The following is a 22408-nucleotide window of genomic DNA, read 5'->3' on the forward strand; positions in this document are numbered from 1 at the left end:
AATGTCGAGAAAAAAGTCGAGAACAAAGTAAAATCTCGAGAAAAAAGTCCAAATGTTGAGAAAAAAGTTGAAATGACGAGAAAAAAGTCAAAATGTCGAGAAAAAACTCAAAATTTCGAGAAAAAAGTTGAAATGTCGAGATTAAAAAGGAAAGGAAAAAGGAAAAAAACAAGAAAAAGGAAACTTCATGAGCTGATAACTATGATACAGCTGCCACTCAGGAAGGGTTATCATACCAAAATATCATCTATAGACATGGATCTTTTCAAAAATCATGAGTAAGTTTTGTCACCTTGAGTGGTGCTGATATCTGCTCTGGACCATGAACTATTAACGAACCACAAATCTGACCCAGGGAATGAGAAATGTTCAGACCTCGACCCCTTCAAATATATATATATATTTTTTTTTTACAAAATAAGCGCTGACGTAAAGAGCTTGATTGAATTGACATGATTGAATTGTTTATTGATTTCACAAAATATTTGAGACAATTGTTTGAGATTTTTTTATTTGGGGTTTTCATAAACTGTGAGTCATAATCATCAACATTATAACAAATAAAGCCTTGAAATATCTCACTTTGCATGTAGCAGGAAATAATATTTGTTTGACCTTTAGTTGAATTTACCACGAATGAAGTTTTGCAATATATTCAAATTTTAAGACCTTCACCTGTATATTATGACATCAATACATAAGAGCATAATACAGGACTGTCTCCGAAAATTTGAATAATGTGATTTTCTGTAATGCAATTACAAAAACAAAAAATGTCATACATTCTGGATTCATTACAAATCAACTGAAATATTGCAAGCCTTTTATTATTTTAATATTGCTGATCATGGCTTACAGCTTAAGAAAAGTCAAATATCCTATCTCAAAAAATTAGAAAATTCTGGGAATCTTAATCTTTAACTGTAAGCCATAATCAGCAATATTAAAATAATAAAAGGCTTGCAATATTTCAGTTGATTTGTAATGAATCCAGAATGTATGACATTTTTGTTTTTTTAATTGCATTACAGAAAATAAAGAACTTTATCACAATATTCTAATTTTCTGAGACAGTCCTGTATATGTCCGTATGGAACGCAACTTTTAATTCCCAATTACGTAAAGATTCCGTATGACTGGTAAAGATAACTTCCCAACTAATTCCCATGGTTGCTATGGAACTTATCCATCTTTCTATCTACAAACACATACACAGTATGGTCTTTGCAAAATTAGTTGCAACAAAGTGATAATAGTTGGGATTGAAATGTGTCAAAGCCCGTTTTTCCAGTTTTTTTTCCAATGTGCCGTTTGTTCCCAACTCAGCTGTCGCACGAGAGTAATCAAATGAGAAGAACTCCCCTTTTTCGGTTTGCAGCTCCAACTTCTCCTCCTTTTTCCTGCAAGGGCGCAGGAGGTGGAGCTGAGCTGAGCGCCGGGCGGTCATTCATTAACTCTGAAATGATAATATTCCCGAGGACATAACCTGGCGGGAGGAGAGCTCGGGTGATGGTTCTGGTCCGTCGAGGGGACCCGTCCATGGCGAGGTCCAGGGCCAGGGTGAGGGTGTACTCCTGCTGCGCGCTCATGCTGCTCTGTCTGGTCGCTGTTATTGTGTGCGTGAGCGTGTTCGCCAGGCACGCGCGGCGCGCCGAGTGTCCCCCCGGCAGCTTCCACTCCGCGGCCGTGGCTGCAGACTCAAAGACCTGCTCAGAGATCGGGAGGTGAGTCGTATCTAACACTTTTATATGAAAAAAAGAAGAAAAAAGACGGCTCCTTAAAGGACAATGAAGATCGTTACGCACACTATCCTGTGGATGAAGTTGTTAATACTTAAAGGGGATCTATTATGCCATCTAATACCTATTTTAAACAGGCCTTGAATGTCTTAAAAACACGCTTTTGATTGTTTTTTGCTAAATAAATTAGAAATTCAGCCTCTAAACCATGGCTGCGTCCGGAATTGCATACTTCCACCCTAATGAGTATGCAAAATGAGTATGTGAGATTTTTTTGTGTGTCCGAAACATTAGTAGTACTCAATAGTAGCTCTATCCATACTCATTCCGGAGAAATGTATTAGTGTGGATTGATGGACACTAGCTAAGCAGAAACTTCCCACAATGCAATGCAGCAGCATTTGGTTGCTAAGTGATACGTATATGTCATAAGTATAATAATATTATTATATAATATTAATATTATAATATTCGTATATAATAATATTATATAATGTCAGCTTGTTTAGGCCAGAATAAACGGGAAATAGCGGAGCGGAGCTGCTACTGCGGCTGTGACACGTCACTTCCTCCCAACGGCAGGAAGTGACGTGTGCGCTCTGAATAGTACGTCCGAATTAATGCATACTACTGATATTTACTCAAAAGTGTGCCGAACTTAAGTATACTTTTTAGTATATACTTTTTAGTATGGCATTTCGGACGCACCGCATGTCTTTATCATCCCATTCTCTAACCTCATTATCTATGTGGGATTCTGAGTGGGCGGGTCTATGATAATGAGGCTCTGTGCTGATTGGCTGCCTGAATGACGCGATACACCGCTACGGAAAAATGGCAGAAGCTCCGGCCGGCGGAGTTACACCGTGTCCTAACTGCATGCGATGCGAGCGAGCGTCAGCGACAAAATCAATTCCATTGCTTTATTTTCTATTGGACTGTCCTAACTGGCCGCGAGCGACGCAGCGACGCAGCGTGGTGTTTTGAGCTGAACATTTGTCCGATGCCCTGCTTCTATTTTCTTCCTGCCGCTCGCGTTGAAAGCCGGTTGAAAGCGCTGCAGGAAACAATCCCGGATGAGGAACGGCTGATCCAGTTAGTTGAAATGAGAAGTTATCTCTATGATTCCTCCTCATTTCACTACAAAAACCTCAATAAAGTGGCAGCTGCTGGAGGGAGATGGACAGAGAGCGTCCGATGTGACACAGTGCTACGATAGTGGGACTCTCACATGCAGTTAGGACACGGTGTTTAGTTGTGGGCGTGGTTTGCATTTTGGTTACGTAACGACAGGAGCAGATTCTGAACGGCTCGTAGAAGTCACATCACACTGGAAGGATCCTCCAGACGGCTGTACAGACACTGCACAATTTGGCTGCTTTCCTCTTTCTCTGTGTTGGCAGGCTGAGTGGAGACCACTTTATATATGTTAAAGCAAAAGAAAACGTGTTTTTCATAATAGGTCCCCTTTAAACACTTAACACATTCACTCAAGAGGAAACTGACTTCCCTTGAAAATCATCTGCTGGTGCAAACATGAACATTACTGCTTGCAAACTTGTGAACATGGACTAACTGGCAGTGGGGTTGTGTAGGGACACGCTCCAGAGCGGGGGCTCCGCGGTAGATGGCGCCATCGCTGCACTGCTCTGCACCTCCCTCATGAACCCGCAGAGCATGGGCATCGGAGGGGGCTCCATCTTCACCGTGATGAACAGCTCTGGTAGGAGATGCACGCTCATCCCCCACAGTCAGAGGTGTCAAGAAACAAAGTACAAATACTTTGTTACCTTACTTAAGTAGAAATTTTGGTTATCTATACTTCACTGGAGTAATTATTTTTCAGACGACTTTTTACTTTTACTCCTTACATTTTCACGCAATTATCTGTACTTTTTACTCCTTACATTTTAAAAACAGCCTTGTTACTCTATTTCATTTCGGCCTTTAATAAAAACTATCCAGTTAAATTGCTCCATCCGGATAGAGTGAATTTGGTTGTGGTTGTTTCAGATGTTCTTGTCCAGTTTTGTTCTTACATCCGTTCCCTCAGATTCCTGCAACTAAACTTGGATGTACATTAGGGATGGGTGGTATGGACTAAAAAATGTATCACGATAATTTCTGGCATTTATCCCGATTTCTTTCTTTCTTTCTTTCTTTCTTTCTTTCTTTCTTTCTTCCAGGCTCATTTCTTTCTTTCTTTCTTTCAGGCTCATTTCTTTCTTTCTTTCTTTCTTTCTTTCAGGCTCATTTCTTTCTTTCTTTGTTTCTTTCCTTCCTTCCTTCCTTCCTTCCTTCCTTCCTTCCTTCCTTCCTTCCTTCCTTCCTTCCTTCCTTCAGGCTTCTTTCTTTCTTTCTTTCAGGCCCATTTCTTTCTTTCTTTCTGGCTCATTTCCTCAATTTATCATTCTTACCGTGGGGAATATTTTTGACGGTTTATCGTGAACGGTAAAATATCACCCATTCCTAATGTACATTCCAATAAAGGTTAGGATAAATGATAACATGCCTCTGAAGTTTGACTTTTTGCACCATTACAATACTTATAGGCAACTAGTCATCATATCTCCTGCTCTCTGAAACACATGTTAATGCTCAATAGTACACATATATGGTTCTTTAATATATTTGCATTATACTAAGATGCATTCATTTTCAATGGCTTTTGTCCTTAATGGCTTTTTTCCCCCTTACATTACTTTTACTTTTATACTTTAAGTAGTTTTGAAACCAGTACTTTTATACTTTTACTTGAGTAAAAAAATTGAGTTGATACTTCAACTTCTACAGGAGTATTTTTAAACTCTAGTATCTATACTTCTACCTGAGTGATGAATGTGAATACTTTTGACACCTCTGCCCACAGCCGGGGTAATGAGAGTCAGCAGTAACGGGTTATGTCTGATCTTCTCTAAGGTCACGTGAAAATAATCACCTCCAGAGAGTCTGCACCTGCAAAGACTGCGCCTGACCTGCTGCAGTCCTGTCCCAAGACTTTCCAACTCATGGCAGGTACTCTGTTCCAAAGAAATGCATATGTTTACTCATGCCCATACCTGAGGCAGCAGGGCTTGTTTTCCTGCTTTGTCACGCCAAGTATCAACTTACAGACTCCTATGCTCTTGAAGAAGTGGAGGGGGTGAACATGTTTATTCAGTGATTTGTGACAGGACTGACAATTCTGGTTATTTGTTCCCTGGACCTTGAAAGGGCTCTTTATTTTGGCTTTCATTCAACAGATTGTGACGACACAGTGACAGGTTTAACAGTCCTGACGTGAAGTCTGAACTCTGAACAGTCTCTGAGGCAGAGCAGCTATTAACCAAAGAGGCAGATAAATCTACCTACCCCTTCCCCAGAAAACCAACATATCTCATATAAATACAACTGAGTTCTGCTGCAAGCTATTTTGCTCCAAAAACAAATTTCAGTTCAAATAAATACAGGACTGTCTCAGAAAATTAGAATATTGTGATAAAGTTCTTTATTTTCTGTAATGCAATTTTAAAAAAAAAAAAAAAGAAAAAGAAAAACAAAAAAAAACCAAAATGTCATACATTCTGGATTCATTACAAATCAACTGAAATATTGCAAGCCTTTTATTATTTTAATATTGCTGATAATGGCTTACAGCTTAAGAAAACTCAAATATCCTATCTCAAAAATTTTGAATATTCTGGGAATCTTAAACTGTAAGCCATAATCAGCAATATTAAAATAATAAAAGGCTTGCAATATTTCAGTTGATTTGTAATGAATCCAGAATGTATGACATTTTGGTTTTTTAATTGCATTACAGAAAATAAAGAACTTTATCACAATATTCAAATTTTCTGAGACAGTCCTGTATATATTTCAGTGTAATAGTTACATTTTTATTTCTTTATGTTTTTATAAAGTTCCAGTTTACAATAGCACCAGTCAATTGAATTGAATTGAACTGAATTGAACAGACTTCAATAATATCGGGGCATAAACAAGTTCAACTAATGTCCACTTCAGTCATTTTTATTCTGTTTAACCCAAATTAAATCCAGTTCAATGTGATAAAAACATATTTTAGCTTAATAGTATTTATAAAGTTTCAGTTGGAGTGAACACTTTAGGACATTTTATCAGGAAACAAGAACCAACTTTAAAAGACGTGTGACAGCAGATCAGGAAACTGCTAGATGTTAGTTAACCCTTGTACTGTCTTTGGGTCAAAATGACCTAATTCTTCTATCCTTCTTTCCTCCTGCCATGCTCTCTCCTTCCTTCTTCCTTTCCTCTTTTCCTCCTTTTTTACCCTCCTTTACTCCTTTTTCTTCCTACCTCCCTTTCGTCATTCGTTCCTTTATTACCTTCTTTGCTTTTCCTTCCTTCTTTCCATATTTTCTCCATTCCTTCCTTCTTCCCTCCCTTCTTTCTTTCCTTTTCTCCATTCCTTCCTCCCTCCCTTCTTTCCTTTCCTCCCTTCTTTCCTTGCTTTCTCCCTTCCTTCCATCTTTTCTCCCGTCCTTACTCCCTTTTCTACTTCCTTCCTTCCTTCCTTCTTTTCTCCTTTCTCCCTTCCTTCTTTTCTCCTTTCTTCTTTCTTTCCTTCCTTCCATCTTTTCTCCCTTCCTTACTCGCTTTCCTACTTTCTTCCTTTTCTCCTTTCTTCCTTCCTTCCTTTTCTCCCTTCTTTCCTCCCTTCCATCTTTTCTCCCTTCCTTACTCCCTTTCCTCCTTCCTTCCTTTCTCCCTTCCTTCCATCTTTTCTCCCTTCTTTCCTCCCTTCCATATTTTCTCCCGTCCTTACTCTCTTTTCTCCTTCCTTCCTTCCTTCCTTCCTTCCTTCCTTCCTTCCTTCCTTCCTTCCTTCCTTCCTTCCTTCCTTCCTTCCTTCCTTCTTTTCTCCTTTCTCCCTTCCTTCCTTCTTTTCTCCCTTCCTTACTCCCTTTCCTTCCTTCTTTTCTCCTTTCTTCCTTCCTTCCTTCCATCTTTTCTCCCTTCCTTACTCGCTTTCCTACTTTCTTCCTTCTTTTCTCCTTTCTTCCTTCCTTCCTTTCTTCCATCTTTTCTCCCTTCCTTACTCCCTTTCCTACTTTCTTCCTTCTTTTCTCCTTTCTTCCTTCCTTTTTCTCCCTTCTTTCCTCCCTTCCATCTTTTCTCCCTTCCTTACTCCCTTTCCTACTTCCTTCCTTCTTTTCTCCTTTCTCCCTTCCTTCCTTTTCTCCCTTCTTTCCTTCCTTCCTTCTTTTCTCCCTTCACCCTCCCTCGACCCTAAGACAGCACAAGGGTTAATGCAACTACATGACTGACAGCTGTTACAAAAAAACATGTTTCTCACTATATGTAATTGAATTAAATTGTCGCCATTTCTAGAAAAAGGAAATGGGAAAAGTCCTGAAACCTTTGTGAATGCGGTGGTAAAGGCTGCATTCAGCCATTATGGCCCCTCTTTATGGAACAGCCTGCCAGAGAACCTCAGGGCCGCAGAGAACGTTGATATTTTTAAAAGGAGGCTCAAGACACACTTTTTTAGTTTGGCTTTTATCTGATCTCATTTACCTAGTCTTTTCATCTATTGTGTTTTATTTATTTGGCTCTTTTATTATCTTTAAACCTTTAATCCATTTTTAATGACTTTTATTCTATTTTATGTTATTTATTATTCATCTTAAGTTTTGTATAGATTTCTCTAAAATTTTACACTTTTTAGGCATTTTTTACTTTCTTTTAATCTTTTAGTTTTTAGCTCCAGTGTTTCCTCAGGGGGGTCGTCCACACTGGGAGGTGTGCCTGCTCCGCCCATGGGGGTGTCGTCATGGGGGTCCCTCAGGCCTGGGTAGCTGGGGGTGGGACTCCACCGTCTGTGTGGGGTCTGTCCTGGTCTGTCCGGGTTGGGGGGGTCTCTGTGGCGATGCTCCTTGTGGTCGTGGTCGGTGGAGCCTCTCGGTGTGGACGACCACCCATAGGTAGTGTTTTCCTCACCTGGATCGTTAGTGCTAAGCCATGTCACCAGTCCAGTGTGTGTGTGTGTGTGTGTGTGTGTGTGTGTGGGGGGGTCGTATGGGATGTTTTAAATTGTGTTTTATGTGTTGCATTCATATTGTATGATTTGGTGCTATATAAATAAATAAAGTTTAAGTTTAATGTCCTTCACCTGCTGTCCGTTTGTCCATCTTTGCAGGCAGTCAATGGATTGCGGTTCCAGGAGAGATTCGAGGTTATAAAAAAGCACACGACCTTTATGGAAAGTTGCCATGGGCAACCCTCTTCCAGCCAGCCATCAAGCTGGCCAGAGAGGGATTCCCCATTCCTCAGATCCTGGGTCGATACATCCCGTACATCGACACAAATGAGACCCAGGCACTTAGGTACAGAAGATTAAATGAGCCACAATACAAAAATATGACACATGACAAACTGGCGTTTCCCCTCTCTCCCTCTCTCTCTCTCATCCTTGGCCTTCAGGGAAGTGTTTTCTGACGTGAATGGGAACTTGCTGAAAACTGGAGACCTTGTGAAATTTGAGAAACTGGCCGACACTTTGGAGACGATTGCCAACCGTGGAGCAGATGCTTTTTACACCGGGCGGATAGCAGAGGATTTAATCCATGATGTACAGGAGGCAGGTATTGTCAGACGGGGTGCTCTTTTCTTCAGGCATTTGTTTCTGCCTGCCAGACACAGTCATCTAATTACAAGCGAACAAATCAATTGGGTCTGCAAAAGCATGGCGGTGATCCCTCAGACTCCAACGTGAGCCGCCCAGATCCATTAAAAGTCTTGATTTATGTGGCAACTGAGATGGCCTTTTCTTTAATTTTGCTTAACAGAAAGCATTTGTTTCAATTCTCCTGCACAGGAGGAACGCTCACGCTGCAGGACTTGGCTCTGTATGAAGCTACAGAGAGCGATGCGTGGGCTGTGCCTTTGGGAGAGTACCAGATGTACATCCCTCCACCCCCCGCGGGAGGAGTCATCCTCAGCCTCGTCCTCAACATCCTGAAAGGTTCGTGCTGGAGACATATGGCAGAAATGCCACTTCCCTACACTTTCAAATCACGAAATTAATCATGTAAAAAAAAATGTGTTTACCAGAGCCAGCTAGATTTACAGGTCTCAGAAAATTATAATATTGTGATAAAGTTCTTTATTTTCTGTAATGCAATTTAAAAAAAAAAAAAAAAAAATCAAATGTCATACATTCTGGATTCATTACAAATCAACTGAAATATTGCAAGCCTTTTATTATTTTAATATTGCTGATTATGCTTTACAGTTTAAGATTAAGATTCCCAGAATATTCCAATTTTTTGAGATAGGATATTTGAGTTTTCTTAAGCTGTAAACCATGATCAGCAATTAATATATATATATATATATATATATATATATATATATATATATATATATATATATTAGGGGTGCAACGGTTCAGGTAGCCCACGGTTCGGTTTCGGTTTCGGTTTTTAGGCCACGGTTTCGGTTCGGTTTCGGTTTAAGTTAAACCTAAATTATGGTTCTGGGTTAAATCGACGCAGAGCCTACGGCGTAGGGGTGCGCGCCGCCGCGTACCCTACGCCGTAGGCTCTGCGTTGGTGTAACGCAGAACCATAAATTAGCCTTTATGTGCATGAAGAGAGCTTTTTTTTCCAAAATTATCTGTTTATTTCTCTCATCACTTTTCAAAATGTAAATTACTATAATTCTTTATAGTCAACAGCCTCTTAATCTTGACAACTCAGTACAGTAAGTACATTTTACACTATTAAATACGTAAGGGATAATGCCCGACGAGGTACATTATCAGAAATATATGTGCGTGAACCGTCCGACGCGAGCGGAGGACGGTTCCCCTCCGCGAAAATATTGTAAATTATTATAATTATAATTATTACAATATTACAAAATATTGTAGCTTGATCCTGATATGGGAGAGTTAAAGTTGGGGAGATCAGCCTGAATTCTCTCGTCTCTCTGCCGGTCACAGTAATGCACGTGATGTCATGAAGGAGCGGTGGTGGCAGAGGGAGGGAGGGCTGAACCTCGGGTTTCTTTCAGGTGTTTTAATTTAATTATTGGGGGAGTTTTGCCCGAGACGTTAGAGTTGGAGTCTGCCTTTGTTTATGACTGTAAAGCTGTTTGTTTCCTTCCTGAAAATAAGCCGTCTCCGCCTGCTCAGTGTAACGTTTCACTGACCAGGCGGAGACTCTGATCTTCCACTAGCCGGTCTCAAGCAATGATTGCAGACAGTAAAAGCGTTGTTAACTGTTTTCACTCCACCGTCGTTGTAATCAACAGCGAAACCGAAATGATGCCACCGGAGATTTGAATGAAGCCGGCGCTTCTTCGAACTTTTTTCTCTCAACTCCCCCGCTCCGTGTCTGCTCTGTGTGAGCGGGGAGTGGGCGGAGCTACAGCAGTGACTCGCGGAGCGCTGTTCTGCAGCAGCTGACAGGCACACAAACACGTGGATTGTAAAGCATTAATGCAAAATTAATGGCAAAACCGAAAATCCGCGGCACACATGGGCGTATTGAACCGTGGAGGGCGAACCGAACGGTTCGGTTTTATACCGAGAACCGTTGCATCCCTAATATATATATATATATATATATATAATATATTATATTAAAATAATAAAAGGCTTGCAATATTTCAGTTGATTTGTAATGAATCCAGAATGTATGATACTTTTGCATTACAGAAAATAAAGGACTTTATCACAATATTCTAATTTTCGGAGACAGTCCTGTATGCCTCCTATTTAACTTTTTTTTTTTTTTTTAATACCTTTTATATTAATATTAGTCATCTGAGTGGTTAGTGTTGGACTTATGAGACTATTTTAACAACATTTTGAAATAGGTCTCAGTGAAAATATACTTATTATTGTTTTTTTTTTGTTTTTTTTTAAGGATATCAGATGAATTCCCCAGTTCTGACCAATGAACAAAAGACGCTATTTTATCACCGCTATATTGAAGCTTTTAAATTTGCAAATGGACTAAAAAAGCTCATCAGGGATCCGAAAGTCAGACCAGAACAAGTAAGTCCTGCAAAATCTACGGGCACCTTTCGTTTATAGAGTTGCCCATGATACTTTTGCATTTGTCAACATTTCTTTTTGAATAGTAAAGTAAAAATGTGGTTTAGAACCCGGGAAAAATGTATAATTTGCTTTATTTAAAGTTATAGTACCATAAATTAAGTTCAATCCCATTTCAAATATTTGAAGTTAACAAAATTACCGTCAGGGCATTTTAGAGAGAAAGTAAACACATTTAATACAGGGCCTATCGAATACCGATCATTCTAAATCAATAATTCAGTTAAATTCAATTTTATTTATATAGCGTCTATGACAATGCAATTTGTCTCTAGGTGCTGTGTAGAGAACCAGAACATGACCCCTGAGGAGTTTTTACCTGCCATTGTTAAGTTTATGTAATAAACTTAACAATGGCAGGTAAAAACTCCTCATGTGGGAGAAAAACCTTAAGCCAAACAGTGGCAAGAAAAACTCCCCTTTAGGAGGAAGAAACCTGGACCAGGACCTGGATCATAAAAGGGATCCTCCTGCTGAAAACCAGCTGGGCAGAGCAGGAAAAGACGGAACAGACAGAGAGAAAAATAAACAGAGAGGAGACACAGACATACTGTCAGCAGTACAAAAGACGAGATATATCCAGTACTGGAGTTGAGGGGGGATGAGGGGGGATGGCATCCCCCCCTGAAATAAAAACGGTCCAAATCATCCCCCCTGTAAAACTGCCACCCCCCCTTTCCATCCCTTATGTCATTTCATCAATGAATGTGGTTTTACTGCTATTTCAACATTTAGAGTCATCACCAGAAAAATAACTTATTTGACAATTTTCACCTGTTTCAAGTAAATTTTCACTTGAAATAAGTAGGAAAATCTGCCAGTGGGACAAGATTTATCTTCTCATTACAAGCAAAAAAATCTTTTTCCACTGGCAGATTTTTCTACTTATTTCAAGTGAAAATTTACTTGAAACAGGTGAAAATTGTTGTTTTTTCCAGTGATGAGTCTTGTTTTAAGTGTAATAAGATTTGTTTTTTACTAAAATGAGACATTTTAACTAGAAATAGGACAAATATTCTTATTTTGAGTTTTTGCAGTGATCCATTTTACTTATCCTGTGAAGGACAGAGTCATATTGATAAGTTCAGAAAACTGTTTTTTATTGTTGTGTTTTGATGTATTTGATGTAAGCCCAGTGGATATTTAAAGCTTACAGAAGGCTGCATTTAACTGCTGCTATGTCATTCCTGCAGTATTTCTGCAGGAGTTTTGGTCAGTGCTATTATTTGTTATATATTATATTATTTGTAATCAGCAAAAATTATCTGTCCCCATATGATCAAATCCACCATCCCCCCTGATTTTTTTTTTTTTTTTTACAACTCGAATACTGGATATATCATAGTGATACTCATTAGCTGGAGAACTAATAATAATTCAAATATATTTCAAATTGAACCCAACAACTGATTTGCGACTGAATTCCGTCCAATTAAGTAAAATTCATTACACAATAACTTTGATGCTAGTTCTGATAAAGCAGCCTACCTAAATAAATCAATAGATTAGATTAGAGTTTAATTTTGCTTCAGTCACATATCCTAAACTACCGTAGCATGACGTAATGGTGGAGAGGAACACATCCCCTTTAACAGACCTGCACCGTCAGCAGTGCCACAGTTACTGTTTCAGGTCAGTAAGAGAGGAGAAGAATTTTAAAGTCAATCCTGGATTTAACAGGGAGCCAAAGAAAAGTAGTTAAAACTCTCTAACTATGCAGTATGCAGGGCCAAATGGAGGCTTTTCGGAGCCAACTAATCAAAGAAACCCAGTCATCCAATCGTGACGGAGTAGATGCCTTGACTGCTCGGCACCACTCTGAGACCGTTGTTCCTGAAAGTTTGGCAATACTGTCAGACTGAAAGAAGGTAGTCATGGAAACCTGTTGCTGTGAGATTAAAAGACAAATTCTGGTCAGAAATGATCCCGGCATTGAAGCCAAAGCAACGCTGTCCACGGCCTCTAATGACAGTCTGTTCATGAAGCGTCGAAGATGCTCAGATGAGGCCGCCGCCTCCGCTTTGAAAGAAAATTGGCAACGTATGTCACCTCAAAGCTGCCTAATGATTAACTGAAGGAGGGACACGGTACATGAAGGGAAATGTACTGGTCCAAGCACAGAACCTTGCAGAACTCTACAACAAGTTCTAGTTTGTAAGGATGACTTCACACAACAGATAAGAAATCCAATCCAATCCACTTTATTTATATAGCACATTTTAAAAACAACAAGGTTACCAAAGTGCTGCACAATGAGTAAAGTAAGACATAATAAAATAGTAAAAACTAAAAAAAGAGTAAAATAGATAAGAGCACATAAAAGCACAAAATAAAAACACACCAAACAGACAACAACCAGTGATTCATAAACATAAAAGACAGGACAGAAACCACACAACTCTCAAGAAATATTACCTGCAAATCTGTTTGGACTAAACCAGGGGTCTGCAACTCGCGGCTCTAGAGCCGCATGCAGCTCTATAGCGCCGCCCTAGTGGCTCCTGGAGTTTTTCAAAAATGTTTGACCTTTTTTTTCCTTTTTTTTCCTATTTTTTACTTCTTTTTTCTCCTTTTATTTCTCTTTTTTTCTTCTTTTTCCTTTTTTTTCTCTTTAATTTCAACTTTTTTCTCGACATTTCGACTTTTCTTAACATTTCTACTTTTTTCACGAAATTTTGACTATTTCCTCAACATTTCAACGTTTTTCTCAAGATTGTACTTCAACATTAATCTTAACATTTCGACTTTTTTCTCGATATTTCGACTTTTTCTCAAAGTGCATAATGAAAAAAATGTTTTTCCCCTAGTTATAACTAATTTAGATACATGCAGCATGTGTTGCCTTCATTCTAAGGCTTATACAAGACTTCATTTTTTGCGGCTCCAGACATATTTGTTTTTTGTGTTTTTGGTCAAATATGGCTCTTTCAACATTTTGGGTTGCCGACCCCTGAACTAGCTGATACAAGCAAATATCAACTGTTTTATGAATTCTCTGGAGCTTTAATATATAAACTATGTGTGATATGTTTAATTGAAAAAACATGTCTTACTTGTAAACTGTACCTCATGTCAATTAGCTGGTCATGGTCTGTAAACCAATTTATCCCTTTGAAGTGGGCTGTTATAATTCGAGTCGTGTGTGCAGTTATTGATGTTTTTAGCTTTTTTAGTTAGTTAGTTAGAGCAGTTATACTGTATCTGACAGCTTTACTTATTAGTTTTTTGCATTTAGTAACTGGAGATTTTGAGGTGAACCCTAAATTTAGCACATACATAATGAATTCTGATTAAAAAATATGGGCCTTTTTATTCTGAGATAAATGGGTGTAATATTGCAAAGAAAGGGATAAACAGAAATAGTACCAAAACTGGGCAGGAAAGGGTTGAAAAAAGGCTGCAAATCTCTTTTAAACTGATCTTTGATTTAATCTTCTGCATGCTTTTCTGCTCCACGGGCGTGTGTTTGTGGTTTACACTGCTCTCTGCTTTTCACAGATGGCAAAGAAGTTCACAGAGGATAGTTTTGCCGACCACATTCGCAGCTTGATCAGAGACGATGGGACACACGATCCCCAGTATTACAACATCACCCCTCACCTGGACAGCGTGGGCACCACGCATGTATCTGTGCTGGCCGCGGACGGATCCGCCGTGTCTGTCACCAGCACCATCAACCACTTGTCAGTATCTGAAAACTTCTGCCTCACAGGTAGAAACCAGCCAGCACTTATTTATAGCCTGTACTTCTTCTGAGAAAACAACAGAGAGGGAGCTTTCTTTTCTATGAGACCTTGAAGCAATAAGAGTCGTGATAAGGTATCTGTTCCATATTCAAGTAACAGCACAGTCAGGTAGCTCGACTTTTAAAGCTGGGTGGCATCCAAGAAATTCATTGGTATGTGAACCGGCCTCCCAATCTTGATCATCTCGTTGCGTTTGTATTTTTCTCCACAGATTTGGCTCTAAGGTCTTCTCTCCAAGAACCGGAGTCATCCTTAACAATGAGCTCTCCGACTTCTGCGGGAAATTCGATAGGATCATTTCTGGTAATCAGATGGATGCATGATGGATTTTTGTTTTGCACCTGTGAAAACCCACCGGTAGGGTTGTATGTAGTAGGTTTAGGCCAGGGGTCGGCAACTCGCAGCCGTAGAGCCGCATGTGGCTCTTTAGCACGGCCCTAGTGGCTCCTGGAGCTTTTTCAAAAATGTTTGACCTTTTTTTTTCCTTTTTTTCTTCTTTTTCCTTTTTTTCCCTCTTTTTTCTTCTTTTTTTCCTTTTTTTCCTTCTCTTTTTTTCTTTTTTTTCTCTTTCTTTTCTTTTTTTCCTTTTTTTCTCTTTCTTTTCTTTTTTTTCCTTTTTTTCTCTTTTCTTTTTTTCCTTTTTTTCTCTTTTTCTTCCCTTTTCCTTTCCTTTTTTAATTTAGACTTTTTTCATGAAATTTTGACTTTCCTTGACATTTTGACTTTTTTCTCGACATTTCGACTTTTTTTTTCTCAAAATTTTGACTTTTTTCTCAACATTTCGACTTTTCTTGACATTTCAACTTTTTTCTCGAAGTGCATATTGAAAAAAAAATCCCCCAGTTATAACTAATATAGAAACATGCAGCATGTGTTGTTTTCATTCTAAGGCTTATAAAAGACTTTTCATTTTTTGCAGCTCCAGACATATTTGTTTTTTGTGTTTTTGGTCCAATACGGCTCTTTCAACATTTTGGGTTGCCGACCCCTGGTTTAGGCTCTTAAATAAAATGAGATTGCCTTCAACAGGTTTTATGTGGCAGAAAGTTGACTTCAGACTCAGTAAAGAGACAATAATGTCATTAAAAAAAACATTGTCTTACCACCATTTACCCTTATGACCCAACATCTGTTCCGCTTTCATTAGTATTAACCACAAAACCAATTTTGGCATGTGTCCATTTATTTGTTTTTTTTATTTAATTTCAGCCCTTTCATCACTATCAGTAGTTCATAGTTCATAAGGTGCCAAACATGATAGTTCTGTAATGAGGCTGGAAGCATTTCTCTATTAAATAGCGAACAAGAGTGAACCTTGGAAATGTGGGAAAGAGGGCAGGTAACAGATGAGCAGAGGAGCCCACATGGCAGCGTGATGTGAGGGGGTTCATGATGCTTTAAATGTTCTCTGAATGATCATTTCACACCGAACCGTAGCCCTTGATCACAGTGCGGCATTTATCATTAACCTAGACGAATGGCACGTTAATTAAATCGTTGTTTTCCTTTTAATTATGTGTAGGTTAGATGAAGTGAGCTATTCAAACAAAAACCTCCTCCGCAACATTCTTGCAAATCTACATACATCAGCTCAGCTAATGTAAGCAGGGCTACACAGCTCCGTTAACATTAGTCCATTAGTTCCTCTTGAGAGGAGCTAGAGGAGCTGCTGCCTCTTTATCCACGCTCAAAGACGCCGGCACGATGTCAGATGAAAACATCAGCTATGAGGGTTGGGACCTTGTAAATGACTATGTTTACATGCAGTCAAAATTCGGGTTATTGCTAATATTCCGGTTACTGAAACATTCGGAATATTCCATTTACATGCTTGAACAAACAGGGTTATCCCTGTATACATGGTAGTTAATCATTCAGGATATCTGGATCAAACCAGCGACGCGTGGAGAACATCATGACGCAATTCCCGCCATTTCCGCTTCTTCTTCCTGTATCCAAATTCAATACAAATGCTGCTTCGCGCAACTTTTCGCTCACCTTCTTGTAAATCTTGCTATCCCCGTACTTTCTACCGTCTACAAATGCCAAAATGTTCATATCCTTCATTACATTTATGAAGTGATTAGTCTCCTCCTCACTCCAAAAGTGTGGCGTGGTCTTGCGTTTCTCCGTGTTTATAAGAACTTCCTTCCTTACGAACAGAGCATGCATGCGCAGAAAACAAATTCCTGTTCCGTTTGATAGGGATATTCCGTTAGGTGTTTACATGACCCAATATTCAGGTTTTAAAAGGAGTAACCCAGGGGTCATATTCAGGTTTTTAAAAACCCGAATATGAGCACATTCTGGTTATTCAAAGGGGTTATTGGTGTTTACATGGCCGTGCAAATTCGGGTTATTGCCAATATTCGGGTTTTAAAAGGGTTATTGATGCATGGAAACGCAGTCAGTGATGTTATTACAATCTCTGGGCTAGGCTCAACACTCCAGGAAGACGGCCACAGTAAAAGCTACAGTACATTGTGTTCAATTAACCGTTTAAAAAAAAAAAACAATCAAATGTCAAATTAAACAAATAACTGCAGATACGGCTGGCCCATCTTACATGTCTGTTTATAAGCGTTTGTCCTTTTCTGTATGGGTTGCTAAAAAAGGGCTTGAATTAAGAGTACACCCTCCAGGGACCACGACACTGAACTCGTGTAACAAATCAAACACAGGAGTTCCCATTTTCTCAGGGCTTTTTAGATATGTACTTCAGTTAGGGCTGGGCGATTTTGGACAAAAATTTAATCCCGATTTCTTTTCTCTGAAAACCCGATTTTCGATTTTTTTTTTTTGGTAAAACTACAAAAGACAATGGAATAAATTGTTTCAAATATTTTATCTTTATTTTTTAAAGAAAAATAGCAAACAAATTTCCCTATTGGGAATGAAGTGCAATTGAAAGATACTGTAAATCCTCCTTGAGTTTAGTAAAGTGACAACATTTACAATTTTCTTGACCAAACAAAGATGACTAGATGAGCTCTGTCTGTAATGCAGCCAGCTGCAAAAAAGGAAAATCCATTTTCCTTTTTTTAACATCGTCTTGATTAATAAATCCGATTTAGATTTAAAATCGATTAATCGCACAGCCCTAGCTTCAGTATTGGCTTCACTTTTCGGATCTGGAAGCTCAATCAGTCTTTTAACAGTTTATAGTATATGCCCAAAATGATTTCTTTAAAGATAGCTGTTGGGCTATTACAGTCTACAGTAAAAGTAGTCACCTAATTTTCAGTTTATTTGACGTTAAAAGTGCTCTTATTATTGGTGAGCGCTTTCCTAGCCAAGAAAAGAGCATTTGTCACAACTAGTAGTGTTGACATTTTCATGTTAGAGGCAGAAGAAGTGGCTCTAACACAGAAAAGATGGTGGACGGCATAGGCTGGGCGATATGGACCAAAAGTCATAACTCGATATTTTCTAGCTGAATGGCGATACTCGATATAAATATCGATATTTTTTCTGTGACATAATTGGGGTTTCCCCCAAAGCATTATAGCATAGCATCTCTGTTAGCTTCATTTTTTTCTGAGGCAAACCCTTAAAAAAACAGTCAGTTTTAATACAAAGCCTCGTGCCAAATGTCACACAGGTTCCTTTATTAACAGAGGTCTGCACAATATCAAAATGTATAAAACAAATGAAATAAAAATAAACTGCCTGCATATATAGAATAAAAATGCTTCTTGAATAAAATAAAACAAATATCCCTTTCCTGCATAACAATTAAATTAAAATACACTGTGCAATTAATACAATGTAGACAGTAACAGGCAGACTTTTCCACTGAGGTTGACAGTTGTGCAAATAACAAAACATTTGTGCAAATCTCAAATAAAACATTCAAGTCAATTTGTCACAAAATAAGCTATATCAAAATCATACTTTTTTTTTTCTCTCGATATAAACAATATTGTCTCGTACCATATCGCGTTTGAAAATATATCAATATATATTAAAATCTCGATATATCGCCCAGCCCTAGGAAGGCAAGTATGAGGAAGAAGATTAATTTTACATTGAGACGAGCTGCTCGCCAGCTTTGAGCAGTTTAGACTCGACATCACAGCCGGATGAAAGTCTGAACAGCTTGTACAGGGGTGTAGTCTGTGGACAAATACCACAGACATACTAGGAACATTCTGTTTATTTATGATGCAGAGGAATAAAACTCAGATTTCGCTCAATAAATCTCCTTTAAGGTGATTTAGAGTCTGGTTTTCGATGTTGAAGAAAAGACGCGGCACACACACGATTAAATACTACGTGCACCTTTCACTATTTGATTTTCATTTGCCATTTTCAGCCCATCGATCAGTCTGAATTGCAGTCATCTGTCATGTCATGTGGGGCCTTTGTTGTGTTTGCAGGAGAGCGGCCTCCCTCCTCCATGACCCCCGCTGTGCTGAAGTCTCCGTCAAAGACACTGGTGATTGGCTCGACCGGCGGAGGCATGATCACGACCGGGGTGGCCTCAGTATGTGTCCATGGCAATCACGCCAAGAGCCATTCCCTTTAATTGCTGCACACTAGCGTACCTCACTGTTGTCATGGCAAAGGCCGGCTTGATGAGTGCCCCCATGTCCATAATCCATCCTGCAACTGTAATGCAGATTACAGCGTAGGGCTGCACGATTCTGGACAAAATGAGAATCACGATTTTTTTGCTTAGAATTGAGATCACGATTCTCTCATGATTTTTTTCCAATATAAAATTTATTGCACTTATTACTTTAACTTTGCAACAGCTGAACAAAAATATAATAACAATAAACATCTCTTGTCTTCTTTACACAAACCTTTTAATAATTTAAACAATAATAACAATTTTGAACAATATTTGTTCCTCCCTGAGTTGAACACCCTTTCAGAAAGGGGACTTGTAACAGATCCTGTAGTTCTGAGGCAACAAATTATTCCTCTGGCTGCTTTTTGCTGTAATAGCTGACATTGAACATAAAAACAATAAACATCTCTCTTGTCTTTAAATAATTTTAACTATAACAATTTTAACAATATTTATGTGCAATATGTGTCAGGTGATGAGAAAGGTAGATGTTTCTCCAAATGTAATCCACAATCATTAACAAAATATAACAAACATGACAACATGATAGTTGACCATGACAGGACTACAACAACCTAGAACATAGGCCTAGTCCTTTTTTTTTTATGCAGCCATCTTTAAAAAAAAAAAAAAAAAAAAATTTTTTTTTTTTTTTTTTTTTTTTTAAATCGTCGTCATTTGGAAATGAGATCGCGATCAAGCATGAATCGAGATCGCGATTTTTTTTTAACGATTAATCGTGCAGCCCTATTACAGCGTATTGCTTTTCTTCTCTTCCAGGCGCTCATCAACCACCTTTGGTTCGGGAAAAGCCTTAAGGACGCCATCGCCACCCCTGTTGCTTTCGTTGACTCTGAAAACGCAGTGAAATTTGAACCCGCCTTTGATAACGTAATACATTCAGCGTTTTTTTTTTCTCTTTAAATGACATGTCACGCTGCCTTTTGTTCCATCTGAATTGCCTCTCCACTTTGCTCCTCAGGATGTAATTGAGGCTCTCAAAGCTCTTGGACAGAATCATGTGACGGCGAAGAGATTCTTCAACGTGGTCAACGCTGTGGAGAGAGAGAGCGGCTGCATCTGCGCCGTGTCTGACGCCAGAAAACTCGGGGAGCCAGCTGGTTACTGACAGGAGGAGAGAGGGATGCCGCTTATTTTCCTTCGCCACAAGGACACAGGAGATGTATGTCCGGCTGCAAAATCTCTGAACGAGACAGTAAAAAAGAGACTATATGCTGAACGGTTGCGGTAGCGAGTGTCACTGAGCAGAACACGGAGTGAAGATGATGCGCTGGGATTTAGAAAACACAACGAAGAGTCTGAAAGCCTGATCCTCTACTGGGCTGCTCCTTTGGACACATTCAAATTCTATCTCTTTTAATTTTGTCATCTCTTTCATGTTACTGTTGTGAAACGATCAGACCGTGTCCATCTCATCATACAAACAACGTTATATGAGTACATGTACTGTAACTAATCAGGTCATAAATAGTCATAAAATCTCAACATAGGCCAGTATAGATGTGAATAAGCTGTTTGTGTCTGGTATCTGGCATTCAAACCACACGGCGCTGTAGTTATTCTTTAACTTTTTACATCACAGTACAGTTTGTTCTGTTTTTTAATATGCTGTAAATGAACCGTGGAAATTATTTGTAATATTCAAATTGATCTTGAAAAACAATGAATAAAAAGAGACTTTTTATTATTTTTTTCCCCCTCTTTTTCTTCTTTGGTCCAAATGCAACATGAGCTACGACAGAGACAAAGTGCAACAGGTCCCTCTTCAACCAAGTCTCCCCAGCTCTGTTCGTGTGACCCAGGAGCATCTGTCCGGGGTGGACCTCACCTCTGACACGCAGAATCCCAGCAGACCCGAACCCTTTTCCTACCCTCAGCCCAGCATTAATGACTGTGTTTCCATGCATCAATAACCCTTTTAAAACCCGAATATTGGCAATAACCCGAATTTGTTGGGCCATGTAAACGCCAATAACCCGACCCCTGGGTTGCTCCTTTTAAAACCCGAATATTGGGTCATGTAAACGCCAAACGGAATATCCCCATCAAACAGAACATGAATTTGTTTTCTGTGCATGCTCTGTTCACAAGGAATCCTGGTCTTTTGAGTCCAGGAAGTTCTTCTAAACACGGAGAAACGCAAGACCAGGAGGAGACTAATCACTTCATAAATGTAATGAAGGATATGAACATTTCTGCATTTGTAGACGGTAGAAAGTACCGGGATAGAGGATTTACAAGAAGGTGAGCGAAAAGTTGCGCAAAGCAGCATTTGTTTTGAATTTGGATACAGGAAGAAGAAGCGGAAATGACGGGAATTGCGTCATCACGTTCTCCGTGCGTCGCTGGTTTGATCCAGATATCCCGAATGATTAATTACCATGTAAACGGAATATTCCGAATGTTTCAGTAACCGGAATATTAGCAATAACCCGAATTTTGACTGCATGTAAACGTAGTGATTGACACGTGAAGGAAGCATGTCGGTTCATAGACCAAGAAAGATGAGGCTCCCGGTGCATCAGGGGAGGTGTCAGAAGCCTGTGTGTATAACAGCGTAGCGTAGAGATGGTTCAGGACCGCCTTAGGCAGCACTAATAGTGAGACTTATCCAGAAAAACGTTTAAAGTCTTATCTTGTGATATGGGAGAAGCTTCATTCTTGTTTTGTAGTTTTGGGAACTTGATGCTATGACTTGTTCGGCAACGATGGACCTTGCCCACTTCAAGCTTTGACCACTTAAGCTGGGCAGACACTGCGCGATTGTCGACTCGTTTTGAACCGATTTTCCAGTCGTGCGACTATTTTTTGGATCCGGACGGATTTCGACCCAATTGTTGCTCGTGCCTCGTGTAGTATATGTGGGGTAACGAGAGATTAACACCTCACGACGAGAGATTAACACCTCACGACGAGCTCCCGATCACGAATCGTGAGGTCGCAAGAAAATCAAACTTGTTTGAAATCCTGGTCGCTCCTCGTGAAGGAATCGCACAGTTGAAACAGCTACGACCCGACTGGCCTCATCCTTTCACAGAGAGCATGCGCAGTCTCTGATGTCACGTCAAAAACTATTATTTGTAGTTTAAAGTGTTGCAAATTCACATTACAAATCATGTTTTAATAGCAGAAAAAAGGACCACATTTCCCACGTCCGCCCAGCCAATTCCTTGTCCAGAGTACGGCGTAGGGTACGCCGTTGATTTAACGCGGAACCATAATTCAGGCTAAGTCAGCGCGT

General features: G+C 39.4%; 1 protein-coding gene across 1 annotated transcript; it reads left to right on the plus strand.

The window, feature by feature from the left end:
- The first annotated feature begins 1412 nt into the window (after positions 1–1412).
- Positions 1413–20808, plus strand: ggt5a (gamma-glutamyltransferase 5a). The gene is made up of 12 exons (XM_061729821.1): positions 1413–1724; positions 3335–3462; positions 4659–4754; positions 7900–8086; positions 8184–8344; positions 8578–8724; positions 10634–10764; positions 14323–14507; positions 14782–14873; positions 18950–19056; positions 19927–20037; positions 20129–20808. Exons 1-12 carry the CDS (start codon positions 1510–1512, stop codon positions 20273–20275), a joined length of 1707 nt encoding a protein of 568 aa, XP_061585805.1. The 5' UTR covers positions 1413–1509; the 3' UTR covers positions 20276–20808.
- The last annotated feature ends 1600 nt before the right edge of the window (positions 20809–22408 follow it).

This window comes from Cololabis saira, chromosome 9 (assembly GCF_033807715.1).
Source record: "Cololabis saira isolate AMF1-May2022 chromosome 9, fColSai1.1, whole genome shotgun sequence".
In the NCBI taxonomy this organism is placed as follows: domain Eukaryota; kingdom Metazoa; phylum Chordata; class Actinopteri; order Beloniformes; family Belonidae; genus Cololabis; species Cololabis saira.

Coding starts and splice junctions, on each gene's coding strand:
- ggt5a (XM_061729821.1), top strand. CDS start 1,510: ATGGTTCTGGTCCGTCGAGGGGACCCGTCCATGGCGAGGTCCAGGGCC. Junction 4,755..7,899: donor GACTTTCCAACTCATGGCAG/GTACTCTGTTCC, acceptor CCATCTTTGCAG/GCAGTCAATGGATTGCGGTT. Junction 10,765..14,322: donor CGAAAGTCAGACCAGAACAA/GTAAGTCCTGCA, acceptor TGCTTTTCACAG/ATGGCAAAGAAGTTCACAGA.